Consider the following 21,465-nt stretch of genomic DNA (forward strand, 5'->3'; position numbering starts at 1 on the left):
CAGTCCCCACAACTCCATTCTACCAGTTACTTAAGTCAAAAACACTAGGCACATTCTTGTTTCTTTTCTTTTTCTCACACCTTCAGCAAATCCTGAAGGAGTAGCAATTGGTGAACCACCCCCCAAACCTCAATTCAGCATCCTGTTGTGGTTAGGTGAGGGTGTATGTCCATGAGGGTAGGTGGCTGATGCAGGTTGGAAGTGAGGCTGTGAAGGACCCTAGCAGGTGTTAGATGGACCAGCCCTGTGGATATTGAGTCCAGCAGGAATGATGACAGGAGCGGCGGAGAAGGGAGGCTGACATAGAGTCACCTGCTAAGGAAAGAAGTTTGCTTTATTGCATAGCTAATAGGAAATCACTAATACATTTTTTAAGCAGAGAATCTTATGATTAAGAATAAAAATTGTATACTGTCATCCCTTGGTATCCATGGGAGATCGATTCTAGGACCCCTCACAGATACTAAAATCCATAGATGTTCACGTCCCTGCTATAAAATGGTATATAGTGTTTGTATATAACCTATGCACTTCCTTTACTTTAAGATATACCCATATACTTTGTTTCCTCTAGGTACTAACCATACCTAATGCAATGCAAATGCTATATAAATAGTTGTTATACTGTATAGCTTAGGGAATAATGAGAAGAAAACAATCTGTACTTGTTCAGTAAGAGACACAACTATCCTATTTTTTTTCAAATATCTTCGATCCACAGTCAGTTGAATCCATGAATGTAGAAACCATAGATATGGAGGACCAACTCTGTATCATTTTTTGATAGATGGAATATATATAAATAATTTTGAAACTGATTTTCTAGTTTATGTAATGTATCAAACCTAACCATAGAAGAGAGGAAATATTTTACCAGAGTAATTACCATGAAAAAAGAATACTTTATTAAAAATTTGCACCAAATTGAAAAAAACACCAAGCCCAGATGGTTTCACAGTGGGGAGTGGGAGGGGAAGTTCCTACTGAAGATTTTAAAGAGTAGGTAAATCCAATGCTTGAAACTGTTCCAGAACAAAGGGGAAAAAAATGAAAAGGTGCAATTCTTTTTAATGATTAGCTTAACATTGATGCCAAAACCTGACAAAGATCACACAAAACAGAAAATTAACTGGACAGACTCACTCATGAATATTGGCATTAGAAATCAGAAATCATAAATAAAACATTAGGAAACATAATCTACAAGCTGATTAAAAGACAAATACTCCAAAATCAACTGGAGTTTATTACAATAATAATGCAAGAATGTTTGATATTAGGTAATCTAATTATATGTTAATCATATTAGGTCTGGAGAGAAAAACCACATAATCAAAACTATAGATATTGACAATGTATTTGATACAATTTAACAGCCATTCTTGATAAAAACACTCAATAATATCAGAACAGGTGGGTACTCCCATAACTTAACAAAGTTTATCTGCCTCGTTCCCAAATCCAGCATAATTTTTAATGGGCTATTCTCATTAGAATGAGGTATAAGACAGGGACTATAATTATTACATTATTATGGGAAGGACAAACCAGCACAATTAGAAAAGCTGTAGAATAAGAAATGCAAAAATGGGAAAGATTGAGGTTATTTTATCCCTGTTTGTACATAGTCAGTTTGTATACTTGGTAAATCCAAGAAAGTGAAATTTTTTAAAGTTCTGTGAATAATAGAGTTCAATGATATAGTAAGATATAAAATTAATATATAGAAATCAATAACTTATATACAAAGTCAAGTTAGAAGATATAATAGAAAAAATCTATTTAAAATAGCTATAGCAGGGAAAGTAACAGGGATAAATTTAATAAGAAAAGTACAAGATCCTTATGAAAAAAACTTTAAGGTAATATAGAAGACAAGTAATATTTAATAAATTTTAACGATTTAAAATGAAAAGACGTAAGTTCTTAGAGGACTCAGTATCAAAAAGCTATCAATTCTGCTTTTGTTAATTTATAAAATTAACACAATACCAGTAAAAAGGCAAGTATTATAGATTTGCTCTCTTTTGTCTGGGTTTGCAGTTACTTTGGCGGTGAAGGGAAGAGGAGCAGACTGGGGAAGCTGACTCTAAAGTTCTTAGCAAGGAAAGCTCTAAAACAGAAGAGCAATAAGGAAGAACTGCCTCTACCTGGTATGAAAATATAAGAGTCAGGAATTCCTCCAGTGTGGCAGCTGAAAGTACAGACCAGTAGAACAGAACATCAAAAAGAGAATATAAAGTCAAGAAATAGACCTAAATCTTCATGAGATTTAGTATATCATCAAGTTGACATTTGAAATCAGGTGGAGATCCCAGTGACTGTTAAAGGGGGCTGCAACCATTAGTTTATGGTCCTCTGTGTTAAGACCAAAATCCCAATTGCAATTCATGTTCTTAAAGTTAATCTAACAGTTGGGATCATTTTAAATTTAGAGTGTGTAGAAGTCAGTTTGGAGGGAAAATTCTCTTGGGAAAACCCTTTTCTTTTATATTTCCTAGGTAGGTATTGAGCAGGAGGGGTGTAGCTTGGAGAGCAGTGACTATGTAGAAGAGAGGACGCATGAGTTAATAAATGCTTAGGCTAAATGATCTGACATCAAAAGAAGTGTTTACAGTGAAAAGCATCTAATTTGCATTCAACAAATATTAAACATCCACTATGTGCTTAGTCTAGAAACACTTTCCTAAAATGAGAATTGCTAACAAGGTAAAGGTTAAGGACACATAAATTAGAAAAGGGAACCTAGGGGACATCTATTCTGATTATTTATTCTGGCTAATTGTTCTAGGATAATTACTCTAATTATCCTAATGCAGAACACTTACCAAGTGTAGGACTCTACAATGTGTTTATGGTATGAAGAAAGGTCTTTTGCTAACAATATCCACACACATCCTTTGATGTTCAAAGTGATGATGTAGTATAGCAAGAAAAAAATTGTTTAAAGTATTTCCAATTGTATATGTCATCTAACTAGTAAACATGATACATGGAAAAATTCTTTAAGCCAAGGAATTTAGAAATTCAACTGTGAAATCAAAGAGTAAGTTACTGCTTTTGTTCTAGTCTTGACTTTTTTTTTTCCCCTTCAGTTTTCAGTGTGTACCAGGTACTACCAAAGAGTTTCTTGCAGTTGAAGGGGGGTCAGTTATAGGTGCCAGAATACTTCCTGTGAGTCGATAGGGAATTTTTTTAATGGCCGTTGTTGGGGGTTACATTTGATGGCATGCTCACTGCATCTGGGAAACGTTCACAGAGGCCCCATTGTCTTAGCAGAAAGGATGTCAGTCACAAGTTACTCAATCTCTAGTATAAAATTCACCTCCGAAATTTTCCTTTCTATTTCCTGTTATTCTTTGAACTGGCACCCTGGTTTCTGTTGTAGGCCTTGTTGATAGGAAATATTTAAATCAAAGGAGGACTTTGAAGAAAAGAAAAGGGCTGTGGGCTCTCTACTGTAACTGTAAACCCCAGAGGCTTATTTAACATGACGCTGGAGATGACAGGTTTGGGGCAGCTTTTCACCTGTCCAGAGCTGGGTGGCTTTGGCTAAGTTGCTTTCCTCTGGGAGCTTCACCTCCCTCAACTGTAAAGAGATATCAGCCACATATCTGGTGTGCTCAGTTGAGTCCTGGTTGACAGCTGCTATTCTGTGTAATTATTAATCGTACCCCCATTCACTGGCAAAGGTGTTCTGGTTCTGATAATAAATTACACAGTTATCCTACCTGGAGTGTTGAGAGGCTGAACTAAATTAGTGTTTGTGAAACCCCTAGCACAGTGCTTGACACATAGCGTATGCTCAACTGATGATGATGAGTATTGTTAAACTGCCTTGGTTTTTCAAACCAGACTTCAAAGAAAATGACTCAATAGACAATGTCTGTTTTTATGAAAATTTGGCCACTCTCCCATTCATCCTGTCTTTTATTCCACCCACATAGAATTTCCTGCCTGAAGCAATGAATTTGGGACATTTCAGCAGCTACTAAACAATTCTGATCGTCATGACTTTACAGGCTATCTGTATGTAGAACTACCAGCTAACTTGATGATAATCATGGAACACTTTAGAACAGGGATCCTCAAACTTTTTAAACAGGGGGCCAGTCCACTGTCCCTCAGACCGTTGGAGGGCCGTTGGAGAGTGCGGCGTGCATTCCACACACGCGCACTGTGGGCCTGGGATGAGTCGGCTGCTAAGCAGGACAGGCGGCGGCGGCAAAAACACCCGCGGGCAGGCCGGATAAATGTCCTCGGTGGGCCCCATGTGGCCCGTGGGCCGTAGTTTGAGGACACCTGCTTTAGAACATAGAACTATTCCACAAATTATATCTCGTTTTCCACAAGAACCCCCATGAAATAGGTATTATAATAGCTATTACTGTCATTTTAGTCATCCAGAAACAGAGACTCAGAAATATGAAATTACTTTCTCAAGATCACATAGCTAGAAAGCATCAAGGAGCATACAAATGCAGGGCTTCTTGGAGTTTTTTTCTTTGCACCATGTTGGTTAAATAAATAAACGGACAAGATTACTAAATTACCCAATTCCTTCTCATTATGCCTCTTATTCCATCTTTGGTTTGTCTGACTCATTCACTCCTTTTATTTTTCCAAAGAACATTTAAGTGCTGCTTGGTTTCAGTATACGGACACATTCCCTGGCCTGTAGTCTAGCTTACAGTCTAGAAATGATGACTCTATATGCACTCATATGTTACTGGGTCTCTCTGTGTGAGTAATTTCAGGACACAAAAGAAACACAAAGGAGTCAGTGCTGGCTCTGTGTGCTCACTGCTTTGCAGTTATGGCACCCTGTTACTTTGTACCGTTGCAGGCAAGGATGAGAAAATTGAGGTCTTCATTCCCAGGCCTTATGCATGCAAACCAGTAGAGTGTCTCCAGCGATGTGTTCCAGTTTCTCTTGCTGTATACATCCCCCTACACTATGATTGGGCTCTGTTCATGTCTGCCTTCTCTTCTAGATTAGAAGACAGCGTCACTATCTTGTTGATCTCTGTGTTCCCAACTTGGAGCCAGCACCTGGCACACGGAAAGGCTCAGGTGCCGGAGACTGTGTTCAGTGCTCTATGTGAATCTAGTCAATATTCACTGCAACCATGCAAGGTAGCTTTGATGATGCCTGTAGCATGGATGAGGAAACTGTATCTTGGAGAAATTAGGCCACTTGCTTAAGATTACATAGCTTTTAAATACTGAAACAAAATCAATCTCTTTCTCTCTCTCTCCCCCCCAACAGCTTTATTGAGGTATAATTTACGTAAAATAACCTATACAAATTTAAAGTATACAACTTAGTAAGTTTGACATATGTATACACATGAGATCATCACCACAATCAAGATAGTGAATACATCCATCACCCCCAAAACTGAAACCAGGATTTAAATCCAGATCTATGACTCCAAAGCCTATGTTTTTCTTCTAATAATGAGTATGTGGGGAATAGAGCCTTTGCTACAGCCCTTTCCTCCTGATCTCTCTCTTATGGGGAGTTTTGAATTGTTGAGATAATACAGAGAACATCTTTGACAACCCAGTTGTCCATCAATAAAAGAACGATAGGCCGGGCGCGGTGGCTTACACCTATAATCCTAGCACTCTGGGAGTCTGAGGCGGGCAGATTGCTTGAGGTCAGGAGTTCGAAACCAGCCTGAGCAAGAGTGAGACCCTATCTATACTATAAATAGAAAGAAATTAGCTGGCCAACTAATATATATAGAAAAAAGTAGCCAGGCATAGTGGCACATGCCTGTAGTCCCAGCTACTTGGGAGGCTGAGGCAGGAGGATCTCTTGAGCCCAGGAGTTTGAGGTTGCTGTGAGCTAGGCTGACGCCACGGCACTCACTCTAGCCTGGGCAACAAAGCAAGACTCTGTCTCAAAAAAAAAAAAAAAGAATCGATAAATAAATGTGGTACTGGGGTGGAATGTATACCCCAGTAAAATGAATGAATTATAGGCTCACACAACAATTGGATGTGTCTTAGGAAGGTAATGGTAAGTCAAAAACACTACAAAGATAATGATACTATTTTTGTAAAAGTCAAAGCAAATCTAAATATGTAATTTAGACATATTTATACATATACACATACATGTAACAAGAAGTAAAGTGATGATGGACATAAAATTCGGGCTAGTGGTTACCTCTGGGAAAGTGGGGAGATAGGATTGGGAGGGCATGGAAGTAGATGCAGGTTATTAGTAATATATGAGGTCATGGGTTGAGCAGTGAGTTCCTGAATATTCATTATTGTTATATATTTTGTATATATAATTTGTTATTCTAAAAAAGATGATTAAAAATAAGAAATTACTTATCAGTTTAAATTTTTATGGTCTATTTTCATTAATTTGAGGAATCATTTGATATGGGATAATTAAAATCTAAAGTGTTTTAATTCCCTATGTGACAAGGTTTAGAGCTCTTGATAAAGGGACTATCATTTGTTTGTTTAGAGCGACTGAATAGGAAAGAGAGACTAAATTTGAAAGAATGAACAATTATTGTTATAGGTTTGTTTAGAGGGACTGAATAGGAAAGAATGAACAATTAGGGTTACTTAATAATGTGGATATAGAAATCATCTCTTCACTGTTGTAGAGTTGCTGGATGGGTCATGAGCTGTGCTTCTGTATGGATTCATTTCCACTATCCACATTTTCCTGTTGTCATTGGCTCCAGAGGGAAAAGAAAAAGGAAGATATAGAGAACAGAAATAAGCCAGAATCCCTTGTGTGTAAGTACACTGAAGGCAGAAGGAGCAGATAGCCAAAAGAGACTGCAAAGCTTTGGCACCTTATAAAACTATTAAGGATATATTTTTTTTTACCTCTGGAATTCTAAAATCTGTCCCACACTATTAAGGATCTTGAAATCCAAGAGTCAACACAAGGGAGATTTATTTAATTCTAGGATGGAAGCACCAAAGACTGGGTGTCCCCCCAAAAGGAGTGAAATACATGTTGGTATCTTCTTAAAGTGCTCTATGTAGTTTTATCTGTTCTGCATCTATTTTCATGTAATAATTGCTAAATGAATGCTAAGTTTAGCTCTGGTTATAATTCAGTTTTCTATTTTTATAAAGAATAACAAAGCAAATTAAAACAAAAAAGATTGGGCCAATCTGTTGTTTCGTAGTTAAGCCCACTTTCGTATCACTTGGCTGTTCTGAGAAAGAGACCATATTTCATATGAGACCAAATGAGAAAAAGATCACATTTCAAGCCCTACTGCCCATCTGGTGGGAGCTTGTCTAATTTCCAGGCAGGACCTAGTAGTCTCTAAAAATGTACGTCTCACAGCATCCAAAAGCCACAAAGCAACTGCCGGTGTTGCAGGTGATCTCCCTTTCTAAATGAAGCAATTTGACACTAGGAATTATGTTTTCCTATATTTCATTTGTGGCTCTCCATCCCTTCCAGGACCAGGATATGGGGTATTGATGAACATTATTGACCTATTGACAGATTGAAAGTCTGCACTTAAATTCTGAAAGCAAGGCGATTTTAAACTCAGTATCTTTTTTTTTATGTAAGCCACTCTATATTGAGGGATTCCATTAACATGAAGCATTTCAGTGCTACAGGGGGTCATTCTTTTCTCTCTACACAGGGAGATCAAGTTGATCAAAATGTACGGCTAGTAAATGACAGGGCCAGGATGCCACTGTGTTTTTACTCCACCTACTATATACCACACTTGCTGGCTTTTATAGATTTTCAAAAGATGTTCTTATTTACAGATAGTAAAGGAGATTTTATTTTTAGACCAGAGATTTTATTTTAGACTAATAATTTATCATAAATATCACCAAGTTGTTATTTTACACTGTTTCATAGCAAACACTTTGCGGGCAGATCTGGCTGCTAATCCCAGCTGCCCAGTTGTGAACTTTCCAAAAGTAAAGTTACTTTATTCTCTGAGTCTCCATTTCCTTATTTATTTAACAAGGCTAACTGTGAAGATTAAATGAGATAACAGCTGCCATAAAGCCTGTGACTCAGGGCAAGGCATATAGCAATCAGTTACTAAATGGTGACTCTCTTTAAGCTAAAATTCTGAAATAGTTTTACATGTAATTCTGATTTAATGCCTCGTGGAACTTACATTCTCGTGGGAGAGACAAGCAAGATACATAAAAAATATGTATGTACACTAGTTATGTGTACTAAAGAGGAAAAAGAAAGCAGGGAAGGGGGGTATAAAATACTGGAGACAAGCTGATACTGAATAGAGTGAACAGGTAAGACCCAAACAAGAAGGGGGCTCTTGAGTAAACACCTAAAGAAAAAGAAGGTGCTACCTGTGTGGATGTCTAAAAGAAGAGCATTTCAGGTGGTGGGAATGGCAAGTGCAAAGGCCCTGAGGCAGGAGCATGCATGGGACGTACAAAGTACAGCATGGGGGATGGTGTGGCTGGAGTAGAATAAGTAAGGGCTAGAATGGTAGGAAATGCTGTCAGAGAACAGTGGGCCACTTGGTAGATCTTGTAAGGGCCTTGTAGATCGTTGTACAAACTTTGGAGAGTTTGAGCAGAGGAGCAACATTGTCTGACTTATATTTTAAAGGGATGCCTTTGGCTGCTGTGTTGAGAATAGACTGTTGGAAGGGGAGTCCGGGATTGTGGTCCATAAGGCAGAAGCACGGAGATCAGTTCAGAGGCTGATGTAATAATGCAGAGTGTTACCTTATCCATCTTAATGGAGTAATTATGGTGTATTCTGCCATCAACATGCAGGAGGTTTTTCCTGTGCTCCTGCTGTGTTTATAAACACCAGGAGGAATTGCAGTCATATCATTCTGAGAGTCATCCCTCCTGGTGTTTTATTTTTCTTTAGTATTAATAGATTGTGGTACTGTGGAACAGTCCCATTTGCATACAACTTCATCGGTGCCCTGCTCGTCTGGGAAATTTAGTTGCAAGGGAAAAGGAGCACTTTATGAAATGGATTCCCCGTCAGTTGTCATACTGGAGCGGTCCCCGGCGATCATCCCATGGCAACCCAGCCTCCAGGGAATGCTGTTTCATTAGGAGAGTGATCGATTCTGACACCATCAGTCAACTAAAAGAGAAGTAGGTTGGTGGGGCTGATGAGCACATTGAGATGCTGACGCGTGGTAGATCAGAGCTGCACTCTGCCCCCTTGGCGGACGTCACATGGACATGGAGCCCTCGCTACAGGAGGTGGACAGCTGTTCTCCATCAGCCTGAAAGCTTTACTTGACTTTCTTTTATTTTTATTTTATTTTTTTTTAATTTTTTTCTTTTTTTAAATTATATTTTTAATTATTTAATTTCTCTTTCTTTTTTTTTTTTTTCTCCTATCATCAGTCCTGACCCATTGTCTTTCTTTTAAACCTTTTTGGTTAGGATTTGTTTCTTATTGCCTTCAAAATTTATACTGTAATTCAAGGCTGCCTGAAAAGTTATGTCTATGTGTATATATCAGGAAATGGGAGCCATCTTCTAACTTACTAGATGGAGATTCAAGCCGGATCACACCTGTAGTCTCAGCACTTTGAGAGGCCAAGGCTAGAGGATCGCTTGAGACCAGGAGTTCAAGACTAGCCTGAACAATATATGGGGACCCTGTCTCTGCAAAAATTTTAAAAATAAGAAATTAGCTGGGCGTGGTGGCACGTGCCTATAATCCTAGCTACTCAGGAGGCTGAGGCTGAAGGATCACTTGAGCCCAGGAATTCAATGTTGCAGTGAGCTATGATGAGGCCACTTCACTCTAGCCTGTGACCATGTTTCTAAAAAAATAAAATGACAATTTTTAAAATTTATCAACATGCTAATTATTTTTTTAAAAGATTCAAACTCAGCCATGTGACCTTTACACAAACTGCCATGAAATTCTTAAATAGAATTAATCTTAATTTACTTGAGTATATGTGTATGTGCACCTTAAGGATAGAAAGTATCTGTTTCAAATCACACTTAACAAGTGTGAATTGCAAAAAGGCTGGAAATAATTGATTTACATCAGTATGGCTGAGCTGCTGCTGTTGACTCAAAAATTCCTTTGACTGTCTTTTAAGGATCTGTGTGAGTTGTAACCATTTTAACCAGGATTAGATCAAAATGAATGGATATAGCACAATTTAGTATCATATGATGTCAGTAACATATGCTCAGTTTATAAATGGAGTATATTTGTCAATTTAATTACAATCACATCAATTTTGCTTAGGTGTAAAAAAAAAACCCCAAATGACCATTTTATATATTTTTTGTATTAAGAACATAAAGTATAGGCCAGTTGCAGTGGCTCACGCCTGTAATTTTAGCATTCTGGGAGGCTGAGGCAGGAGGATCACTTGAGCTCAGGAGCTCGAGACCAGCCTGAGCAAGAACAATACCCTATCTCTTAAAAAAAAAAAAAAAAAAAAAAAAGAACACAAAGTAAATATACTGAGATAATCTAGTTATGATTTATTTTACATTTTATTTCCATGATGTCTTTACTGTTGCTATCCTTGCAATAGAAGAAAAAAATGGGTACCTGTCAATTTATGATTTTGCTATTTTAAAGTCATATGAGCACCACCTTTGTATCCATGATATTTAACAGTCATAGAGGCTTTCACATTTAGCAGTTCATTAGGTCCTAAGAACAACTCTGTGGATGCAAAAAGTAGGCAATATAGCCCCATGTTACAGCAAAGAAAACATCAAGGTTTAGAAACAAACTCAGGTTTGGATTCTTAGTCTTGGGCTCTAGGCCCAACACCAAACTCTTTTCATTGGCTCTTATGTAATCTTTTTCAGATTTGGGGAGCTCTAGTAGTTGTAGAGTAATTACAGATATGTTGCAGCAAGATGAATTCAGTTGGCAACAAACAATGATGTCAGTGTTCCTGTTTGAGATTCCAACCACTGCATTTCTGTATATTTGTTACCTGTGTCCTCTGAGAAACTTGCATTAAATCTAGAAAGGCATCAAACCATGAGTTGTAAAGATGGATAAATCCTCACAAACGTATTGTTAAATGAAAGAAACACATCACAGAAGAAAACATTGTAATTCCCTTTATATGAATAGAAGGTTCAAATACAGGCAAAACACAGTGGTGGTGTTAGAAGCCCAGATAGCAGTTACCCTGGTTGGGGAGTGTTTGCTGCAGGGGCTGGGATGTTGTATTGATCTGGGTGCTAGTTGCACAGGTTTGCCTTTTGAGAAGGTTCACTGACTTTTTATTCTTTAGTACAATTCTTTCTAAAAGCCTTATTTTCATAAGTGGTAGTTTAAATGCTTTAGACTTGAAGAGCAGTTCTTATACCTTTATTGTATTTTATGAGCTATCATTTCCCCACAAAAGTCAGTTATCCTTTTTTGTTGTTGTTCCTAAGCATGTTGCATTTATTTTGAGTTCTTGGAGCTTCCTTGTCACAGAACCAACTGCCACAGAGCCATGGCGACATCCATCATAAAATGCTTGCCAACACAACTTTCTTGCTTACACTTTTTTAACACATTAACTGCCATGTGGATTGTATTTAACTCACGCTAGTTTTGAGCCCAGGGCCTCGTTGAAGAATATGTAACTCACATGTCTTGGGAGCCGGGAGAACTGTTTTTTAAGTTGCATATAACTCAAGCACAGAAAACAATATAAAATAACAAATTTTTCATTAAATGAGAAAGGATCACCTTTTTTTGAAGTTTTTATTCTATTTTCATAATAAAACACTGTGGCCCCAAGGAAAAACATTTTTTTCCTAGTGTGGCAAGTCAGTGTGTTAAGGTGTTATGGGAAGAAAGGTATTGAAGAAGAGCTCTTCGGTCAGGATGTTAATCTGTATCAAAACAGACACTGGTAGAAATGTTTTCATGGAATTCTGCTGAGGCTCAGAACAGAGCTTTAGTCAGCTTCTTATAATTTAACAATTTCACACTGATTTTTTTCCCATATAAATGGTTTCAGAAGAGCACAGATAGTTGAACAACAATAGCTCCATCATTTTTGAAATGTCCCCTGAATCAGAGCCTAAAGGAAATATTAATAAGATTGAGGCTAGAAATTACTTTGAGCAGGACTAAATTTTAATAAAAATAGAAACTGATGGCCACAGCCATGATGTTTCTCTAGGCTTCTATAAAGTTAACCTAAATCCATAAGCTTTCTGACCACGGTACATAGAGGAAAAACAGGAAGAACTTCAGAGATCTTGTGGGTCAGCAAAACCCTTTGCTGTCCTCACATTTTCAGACTAAGGCCAGTGCGAATCACGTATATTATACGGGTCACGTCCTAGAGGAGGAGCAAACCATTGCTTCTGTTCCTAAATGGGTCCAATTTTTTTTTTCAGCTTCTGTTAAATCAGTCTAATTTTTTAAAAATAAGAAATGTTTATTTGAATATTTCTGCCAGCTATTTATATGTTGTGGCTGCTGCCTCTTTTCTCTGCAGTGTTCTATCTCCTCATCAGAAGAAGAAAGATTTATTTCCATCAGGAGACCTAAAACACCAACCTCAAGTGACTTCTCTGACCTTAATACTCAGACGAACTGGACCAAGTCACTTCCACTGCCAACACCAGAAGAGAAGATGCGACAGCAGGCCCAGACAGTCCAGGCTGATGTGGTGCCTATTAACATAACTGGTACGCGCTGCTAGGCAGACAGGTTCAGTATGTACTTGGGAGAACGACAAGCTTTTTGTTTGTTGTATGTTCTTAGAATTTCATTTATACATAAAAGGTGAATAGCTGAGGTCTGGCTTCCTGCTCTTTGTTTAAGGAAGAGAATACTAAAACTATTTATGTATGTGCATATGAAATATCTATTACTCATTAGATTAGAAGACTGTGTCACCAAAGGTTTGTGTCAAATGACTCAGTGGTCCAATTATTCATCCAAAGATTTTTTTTTTAATTAAATGGCATTTTAATAAGCTTTTGATTACATAGAAACATCTTCTAAATGTGGTCCTGGTTAAGAAAACAATTCTATATTTTCCTTCTAAAGGGTTACTTTAAGTAATATGCATAGAAATAAAGAAATCATCATTTAGTGATGTTTCTGAATGATAGATTTTCTTCTTATTTTCTTACGTGGAAAAAGGGAAAAACTTACTTAAAAATATCAAGTGAATTAATGACTATAAAAATATTTTTTAGAAATTTAATAGGGTAATTAAATTATATTTTGCTTTTCATAATTTGAAGTCCATAATTATCAGACAAAAATTCATTTCTTCTGAATATAACATGTTTAGAATATGTTACACTCTCTGGAATATGGATATTAATTAACAAGGTACATAAAGTTCAAAGATGATCTTTCATGAAATTAAAAGAGCTGTTAAAAAGATATCAGAATTTTCCTGCTTTGTCACCTCCATAGCCCATGACAAGCATGGGGAGGGTACAAAGTGCAAAAAAGACAGGTTCAGAGTTAATAGTTTCAATTGTTCGACTTTGTGCTCAATGGAAATAGAGGGCTAATAGTCATCATTGATTATCAGTCCATACAAAGCAGGGGACATGGGTCAGAACCTAAAAAAAATCAGGTGGCCAAAAAAGATGAGTTTTCATAAACAACTAGGATAAAAACCCGTAGTATTCTTGCTGTGCTTCTGAGGCTACTGCTTTTTGCCGTGGCATTGGTGAGTTTGTAAGGGGCTAATCACATTTTGATAGTTACTGACAATTTTTTTTTAAACCTTATAGGTTATTTAGAAATTACATTTAGCACCCATTTTGAATTCCATAGAAATTTAATAAACAAGTACATGAATGATTTTTAATTCAACATACATTTTTCCATATTTATTTTACTTAAACCTTAAAAGAATAGCATGGTATTTTAATTCTTTTTTTTTTCCAAAAAATATTATTGATCTTTCTGAATGTATTTCTTACTTACCTAGATCACATTAATATTTTTTTTAATTTGAAAATATTAATGAAGTACAAATGTCTTTGTTACGTGGCTACCTTGTATAAGGTTTAAATGGGGGCTTTTGGTGTGCCCATCCCTAGAATAGTGTTTATTGTACCTGATAGGTAAGTTTTTACCACTAGATCATATTTTTTAAAGATTATTTTTAAAAGTAGCTATGTTTCAGGACAAAGGGTAGTGTTTGTTGCTTGATGAAATACAGGGGTGCATATTTTCTATAAGAAAAAATGAATTATTTGATTGATTAAATTCAGGAAAAATATAATTACATTACATATGATTAAATGCCTATGAAATAATATTACAAGATAAGAAGATTGTGCTATGAAATATGGCAATCCTTAATGGAATTAGTGTGAAATATATTATCTTGATATTAGGAGATTTTAAAATGGAGTCAGTAGAGTTTCACGAATAAAGAATTATTTGCAATGAATTAAATTGTCACAACAGAAGACAGTGTTACATCTTTGAGCTTTAATTCTCTCCTGTTTGATGACTAAGTAGGTAAGAATTAAATAGAGCTAAAAAGACGGCCTTTATAATGCCACACAGGAGAGGTGAATGACAATAAAGAAAGAGCAATATGAGTTATGTCAAAATGCAATTTACTTTTAATTGAGTGATTAACATTTTGTTGAAATGTCAAAATTAAATGTAATACCTAATTACGTATTTATTGATCCATTGGCTAGCTCTGTGTGTTCATGTACACACATATATTCCTTAAATGATTAGTTTTGTTAATCTGGTATAAAGAAGCAATAAATTTAAAATTTTCACTTTTGGTGATGAATTGACACAGGTTACACAGCTTCCTGCTCTGTGAAGTATATATTTCTAAAGTCCTAGAAGATTTTTGAGATAAAAATGTATCTATCTTCCTGTAGGAAATTGTCATGTGCTCATTCGTTAGGGTGAATATTGAACCTCTAGTTTGATCTTTTTAGTAAGGCTCAGCAGGAAAAAAAAATGCTAAGAAATATAAAATTTCAAATTCAGAGTGCAGCCCACCAGGCATAGAGGTGGAACATTAGCACAGTGAAAATTGATTTAATACTTTTAGTTATAATTCTGTGGGCACTTGGCATGTTATAAGAGGTGAGGAGGAAAACAAAAAATGTATATATAAGTGTATTCTTTAATACACTTGAAATGTGAGACAACAGCTCTTCCACCTGGATGATAAATATAGTACGTAAACAAATGATTTTTGTAAACTGGCTTACACAGATGTTTGAGTTACCTAAGTTTAGTTCTAAATAGTAACTATGACTAATATAATTTTTCAGTGAAAGTGAGGGATTAAATTAACTACTTTGTGCCAGGCATTATCTGAGTGCCATCAGGGAAGCTAAAGTACCTGCGTCATAGTCCCTACCCACAAAAAATGTATAATCCAGTAGAGGAGACAGTCTTTTTAGGTCACAATGCAAGATGAAGAGTTTGGTGCCTTTAATGTGGGGTGTGACGTAGATGTTCATACTCATCATATGGCTTATTTCTCAATTTTCTTGGAGCTTGGGTGGTTTTATCTTTCTTTTTGTCTAAGAAGCAAACTGCAGACTAAATACAACTTTCTATTAATGTTTTATCTATTCTTCTCCTTCTTTTTTTTTTTTTTTTTGAGACAAGGTCTTGCTTATATTGTCCAGGCTGTCCTTGAACTCCTGGGCTCAAGCAATCCTATCACCTGAGCCTCCCAAGTAGCTGGGTTTATAGGCACATACTGTTTTCTCCATTAATGTCTTGCTACAAGGAAGTTTTTTTCCTCTACTGCAGGGAACCAGTGAACCACTGAAGTCATGACTTGCCCCTTACAAGCATTTATGCTATTGCACATAGTGACCCATTTTTCACATCAATGGTACCTTCTGATATTTCAGGGTCTTCTCTCAATCATTTCCATTTTTCCTCATTAGCAACAGAGTTGTAAGCATTTGTAAAGTTTTCAAGCATTTACTTAAGTTGGTTCCTCAGTAGATGAAATGTGTTTTGATCGTTCACATCTTTGTCCTTTGTTTTGGTTAAAATTCACAATTTAGTATTATCAAAATAGAAGTTACATTACCCACAACATACCCACTTTGAATCTACGTCAGTATTGCCAAAAAGAGTGAATGCTTTTATGTTCTTATGAGTAAAATGATGGAAGTTTGTAATTTGTGTGTATGTATATATTTTTAAAATTACTTTTTGAGGAGAATAACCATACAAAAAGGTTATGCTGTAAAACTTTCTTTAATTAAACTGGCAAGTAATTTCAAGCAGACCCACGAATAACTGATACCGTTGCACACTTTATTATTTTATCGTTTCTCATGGTGTATTAATCACCCAAGCTTACACTCCAGAAGGAAAAAAAGTCCTGTGGATGTGGCATTCCAGGTTTGATTGCAACATCGCCTGAAATGTCTGGATTAAGTTCGGCTTTAAAAAGTAATTATGAAACAGAAAGAAGCAGTTCAGCTTTAACAACAGCAGTGCTACTGGGTGTCATTGTGGCAAAAGTGCTTTATCATTATAAGGCGTTTAATTTTTCACTATAGTTGTCAGACTCTTTGATTGAAGAAAAAGTTCTCCATTCATCTTGATTAAGTTACTTGTTTCATCACCCAAGATAAGACATTATGTTTGTCTTGGGGGGTGACCAGATAAATAAAACATATTCATTGCCATCACCACATACATGCTGATGCAGAGTGGTTTTGGTGACCAGAGGATATATATGAAACACTTCCAAAATGCTCCATCTTTTAAATAACACAATCCCTTTTCCAGTGCATTATTAACAAACTTGCACGTGCTGTTCCATCCAGCTCATTTGACAATGAGAGCAAGGTGCTTGCTTTGGAAGGACACACAAATTGGAAAACAGCCTTATGATGATAATGTGCTTTTCTTCCTTTTTTGCCCTTCAGCATTCATCATCATATGACTAGCTAACATCATTATTAATCCCTTCTTATCATTTTACAACAAGCTTCTGGAAGAAAGTGCATGGTGTCAGCTTGCTTGAAAATAACATTGCTTTGCTTGTTCTACTACTCTGCATTAGGGGAGAATTTCGATCGCCAGGCCAGCCTTCGGCGGTCTGTAATTTACACAGACACTCTGGTAAGACGACCGAAGAAAGTCAAAAGGAGAAAGACTATTACAGGAGTCCCTGACAACATACAGAAGGAGCTAGGTATGGCTCATCAGAACTGTGTTCTCTCGCCCCTGAGTGCTGCTCGGCATTACTACGCTAACCTCATTTGTGATGCTTATAACAATCGATACATTCTGATAGCCGTTGGTGCCCCAGAGGGTCAGCTTCTTTCCTGAATGAGGCATTAGGTGCAAATCTTACATCCCATGCAGACACGGTTTACTGGATTTGGGGGAGAAGGTACAGGGAGAAGAGCTTGTATGAAAACTATTAACTAGAGTGATAGAAATTGATCCTTACATCATCATCTCTATGTACCTTGAACACGGGGTATTTCCACCATTAAATTTACTTTTCATTTAGATCTTAAGTTTTCGTGAAACCTAAAACTGACTTCAAATGATGAATGACTTCACTGGTTATCCTGACAATACTGGTGGTATTTTATCATCAGAAACAGCAGTCTGGGATTATTAGTAAATGTCAATATGATAGAAAATAGTCATTTATGTTGGATAATGCCTTCATTATTTTCAATGAAACAATTTCATAGCTTTTTTTATTTAGTATTTTCAACCTGTGATAAAAGCAGGAAACAGAAAAAAAAATGTTGGCTGATGGAAAGGGTTGTTTAGTTCATTATTCACCCATCCATTTTGTTTCTGCTTATCTTTATATGTGTGGGGTAATCCTTTCATTTTCCTCTTTCTATATTAATTCCTCTCCCTGTTGTTTTATGGGGCCTAGCAGGCATGTCTGCAGAGCAGCATAGCAGAGCTCCTGGGTCAGGAGCAGCACCGGTGCCGGGGTGCTTGGAGTTAAAACCTCACCCTGCCACTCACTCTGGGTGACCTTGGTTGCTTCACCTCTGAGTCTACTTCCTCACTCAACAAATGAGTATTGTTGATATTAATAGAACCTACTTCATAGGGTTGTTGGAGGACAAAATGAATTTATACATGTGAAGCACTTAGTACCTGGCACTTCTATAATCATAATATTAATAGCTCCTGTGGTCATTATTATAGGGAACTTACTACTACCTGTGTTGAAATTTGCCTCTTCCTCTTCGGCCATCCTGTGGACTTATTTCCTAATAGTTACTTTCACCTGACATTTTTATTTAGTTTTATTTACTATCAAAGGTTTTAGTCTATAAGCTCAGAGTCATTATTTCTGAAATTGCTTATTAGTCTTTTAGTAAAAATGGGTTTATCTTAGCAATAATAATATATCTGTGACAGCACCTTGAGGTGGTTTTTCAGCTTCTGGGTGCTACATACATTGTGCTTCTGTATTTTTTTCCCCAGCAGCCCTGCTTGAATGCCTTGTATTAGGGGGGCAGATTCACTTTTCTTTTCCTGGCATTTTCTCTTTTACTGCTGTCCAATCCTGCAGTATATGTGCTCTGCCACCTAGACTGTAGCAGCAGTTAAACTAAAGGAACAGGTCTCTAACTCCAGTGACCCAGATGGTATACAGGTGCTTGTCTTATTGTATAACAGAAGGGTTCGTTAGAAGCAAAGGCAAGATTGCAACTGCCCCGTGGAATTTGTAAAGTTTGTCTGGTTCGTGGCCCACATACTGCTGCTTTTCGTGGGCCGGTTCTCCAGGTAACTACCCAAGGTCTCCAGGCACCATCCTCCAACCTACACCTCACTGATGCATAGCACTTTCTCCCTCTCCTCTCAACTTGTCTGTGTCTTAATTCTTTCAGACTCTTTCATTTTTAACTCTTGAGGTGACAACTAACTAATTTAAGAAATTATCTGTACTCACATATTCTGTAGTAACTGTGTTTCCCCGAAAATAAAACAGGGTCTTATATTTATTTTTCCTCAAGAAAGGCCTAGGGCTTATTTTCAGGGGGTGTGTTATTTTCCACTCAAAGCCTCAGCTTGCAGCATGCACAAGATGTCCGGGACCTGACAGGGGGAGCCGACATTGTTGGTGGGGCTGCCCGCACCTTTCCGGTCACCTCTGGGATAGTAGCTGTCATGATGGGGCAGATGAGAAGGGCTGCTCATCATCTTTACTGCTCCACGAAGAAATGCATGGGTTGTGCAGATACGCTGTGTAGCCACGCCCATCACTAGGTCTTATTTTCAGTGTGGGGCTAATATTGCACAAATCCTGCTAGGGCTTATTTTATTGGGTAGGTCTTATTTTCGGGGAAACACGGTATTTAATGGGTTAATTTCCTAAAGCACTCCGATAACATTTATACTTTGGTCTTTTTAGGAGATGTGCCATAAAGGAATGACTTTAAGGACAGGCAGTTAGTCTCCCTTGTAAAGTTAGAAAGTTGATGTCTTGGGGTAAGCTACGTTGTAAGTGACTTCCCAACCAAAGTAGGACAACCTTGTGCAAAGAGTATAAGGATAGTTTGGCTCACATAAAGATGCACATACACATAAATATTCAATATGAATTGTCTGTGTACATATATAATATGAAACCTAGAATGAGAAAGGTAAACATTTTTATCACCTTTATTACTGAAACAACCAGTATGGAGCCAATAACTCAGTTACTTCTTTGACCTTAACTAGAATGATCTGGCCAGCGACGTAAATCATATCTTCTGTAAATTTAGTATTTTTAAAATCAGTGATTGAGTACATGGAACTACACAGATCCTGAAGGAAGGAAAATAGCTTTCCCCACATCATCTGCGTTGTGGCTGTTGCAGGACATGATACTGTCAGTGACATTGGAGTCAGTGACAGGACCACAGCTGGAGGTCAACTGAGACAACTGTATCTAAGTTAGAGCTAGTTTAAACAAACAAACAAAGACAACGAGATAAGGACCCCAGTTTTCTAGGCAGGCTAGTTGGAGGATTGGTGGATAAAATGAGAGGATAACATTTGAATACAGTTTTATTTAGCAAAAAAATTAGATCATATATTTATTTGCTCTGTCCTTTCAGGATTTTTGGTTGATTCTTGCCTTCCTTTTCTCCCAATATTTTGCACTTATAAGGACTCTAGTTTGGAAGTCTTGTACTACCTAATTAATGATTATCAAAAATAGATACTTCTTGTTTCCTTTAAAATTAGTCCTCCTCTAGATATAAAATATAAGGGGGAGATATGGCACAGTCCAACAAATTAGACAAAAAAGAAAAGGCGTACACTAGGAAAGATGCACCCTCTCTGCCAGAGATTGTCCAAGTTGCCAGGGGCTTTGGATTTTTAAAAAATGTAGCCATACAGAGGTGCTTCCATGAATTAGAAAGTTATATTTAATTATATGCAGCTTTTACTTGAAAGTCTGTAAGTAGTGGATTCTTACTGTGGTAGTATGTGTGTGTGGTGTGTGTGTGTGTGTGTGTGTGTGTATGCTATATACTAGTATATTAACCCTTTAGATATATAACCCTTTAAAATCAAGGTATGATAGTTAGTGTTTATTTCCAAAGTGTATCTGATGACTTATAATTTGTTGTCTTCTATTTAAATGAATTAGACATTTCAATTTTTTTCTTTAATCTTAAAGCTACACAGAAACTTATCTGAATATCATGTTACAAGATTTCATCTTTTAGAATCACATAGGATTATTTTATTGGTTTATAATTATATTTGACTACTGAACTTATCCCCATGTAGATTCCCTAAGCAGAAAAACCCTCATTTAAAGGGATCCCTTCATAAATAATTTTTGATAGTTTGTACTAGGAACAATACTGAACACCTGACAAGACTCTTTAAAAATTCATATACTAAACCTTAAATAAATTGACTTATAGATTCTTATCCTTAATTATATTTATTTTTTAGAAATTGCAGATCTCTTATAGTATTAACAAGAAACAGACAAATTATACATAATTATTTCTTTAGATTATGTTTTATAATCGGTTAAATCCCACTAAGCTTTTGAGCAACACCTAAGTGGTCTACATTTGTTTGCAGTTTGTTTTCTTCTTTAATCAATACAGACATACCTCAGAGATACTGCGGATTTGATTCCAGACTACCACAATAGTGCATATATCAAAATACAGCAAGTCACATGAATTTCTTGGCTTTGCAGTGCATATAAAAGTTATGTTTATACTATACTGTAGTCTATTCAGTGTGTGATAGCATTCTCTAAAAAAAAAACCAATGCACATACCTTACTATAAAAATACTTTATTGCTGGAAAAAAAAATGCTAATGATCATCTGAGCCTTCAGAGATTTGTAATCTTTTTGCTGGTGGAGGGTCTTGCCTTGATGTTGATGGCTGCTGACTGACCAGGGTAGTGATTTGCTAAAGGTTGGGGTGGCTGTGCTAATTTCTTAAAATAAGACAATGAGGGCCGGGCGCTGTGGCTCACGCCTGTAATCCTAGCTCTTGGGAGGCCGAGGCGGGCGGAT

At 36.9% G+C, this 21,465-nt stretch overlaps 1 protein-coding gene across 3 annotated transcripts in view; it reads left to right on the forward strand.

Annotated features, from left to right (window-relative positions):
• NHSL1 (NHS like 1) overlaps window positions 1-21,465 on the forward strand; it is a 133,152-nt gene that overhangs the window by 96,361 nt on the left and 15,326 nt on the right. For 2 of the 3 annotated variants that reach the window (XM_012748041.3, XM_076002923.1), the window contains exon 4: window positions 12,453-12,645. In XM_012748041.3, coding sequence (XP_012603495.2) covers window positions 12,453-12,645 — 193 coding nt within the window. Of the gene's footprint in view, window positions 1-12,452; window positions 12,646-17,003; window positions 17,136-21,465 lie in introns of all 3 variants that reach the window. The other variant, XM_012748042.3, reaches the window with a different exon arrangement.

This window comes from Microcebus murinus, chromosome 5, assembly GCF_040939455.1.
Source record: "Microcebus murinus isolate Inina chromosome 5, M.murinus_Inina_mat1.0, whole genome shotgun sequence".
NCBI lineage: Eukaryota > Metazoa > Chordata > Mammalia > Primates > Cheirogaleidae > Microcebus > Microcebus murinus.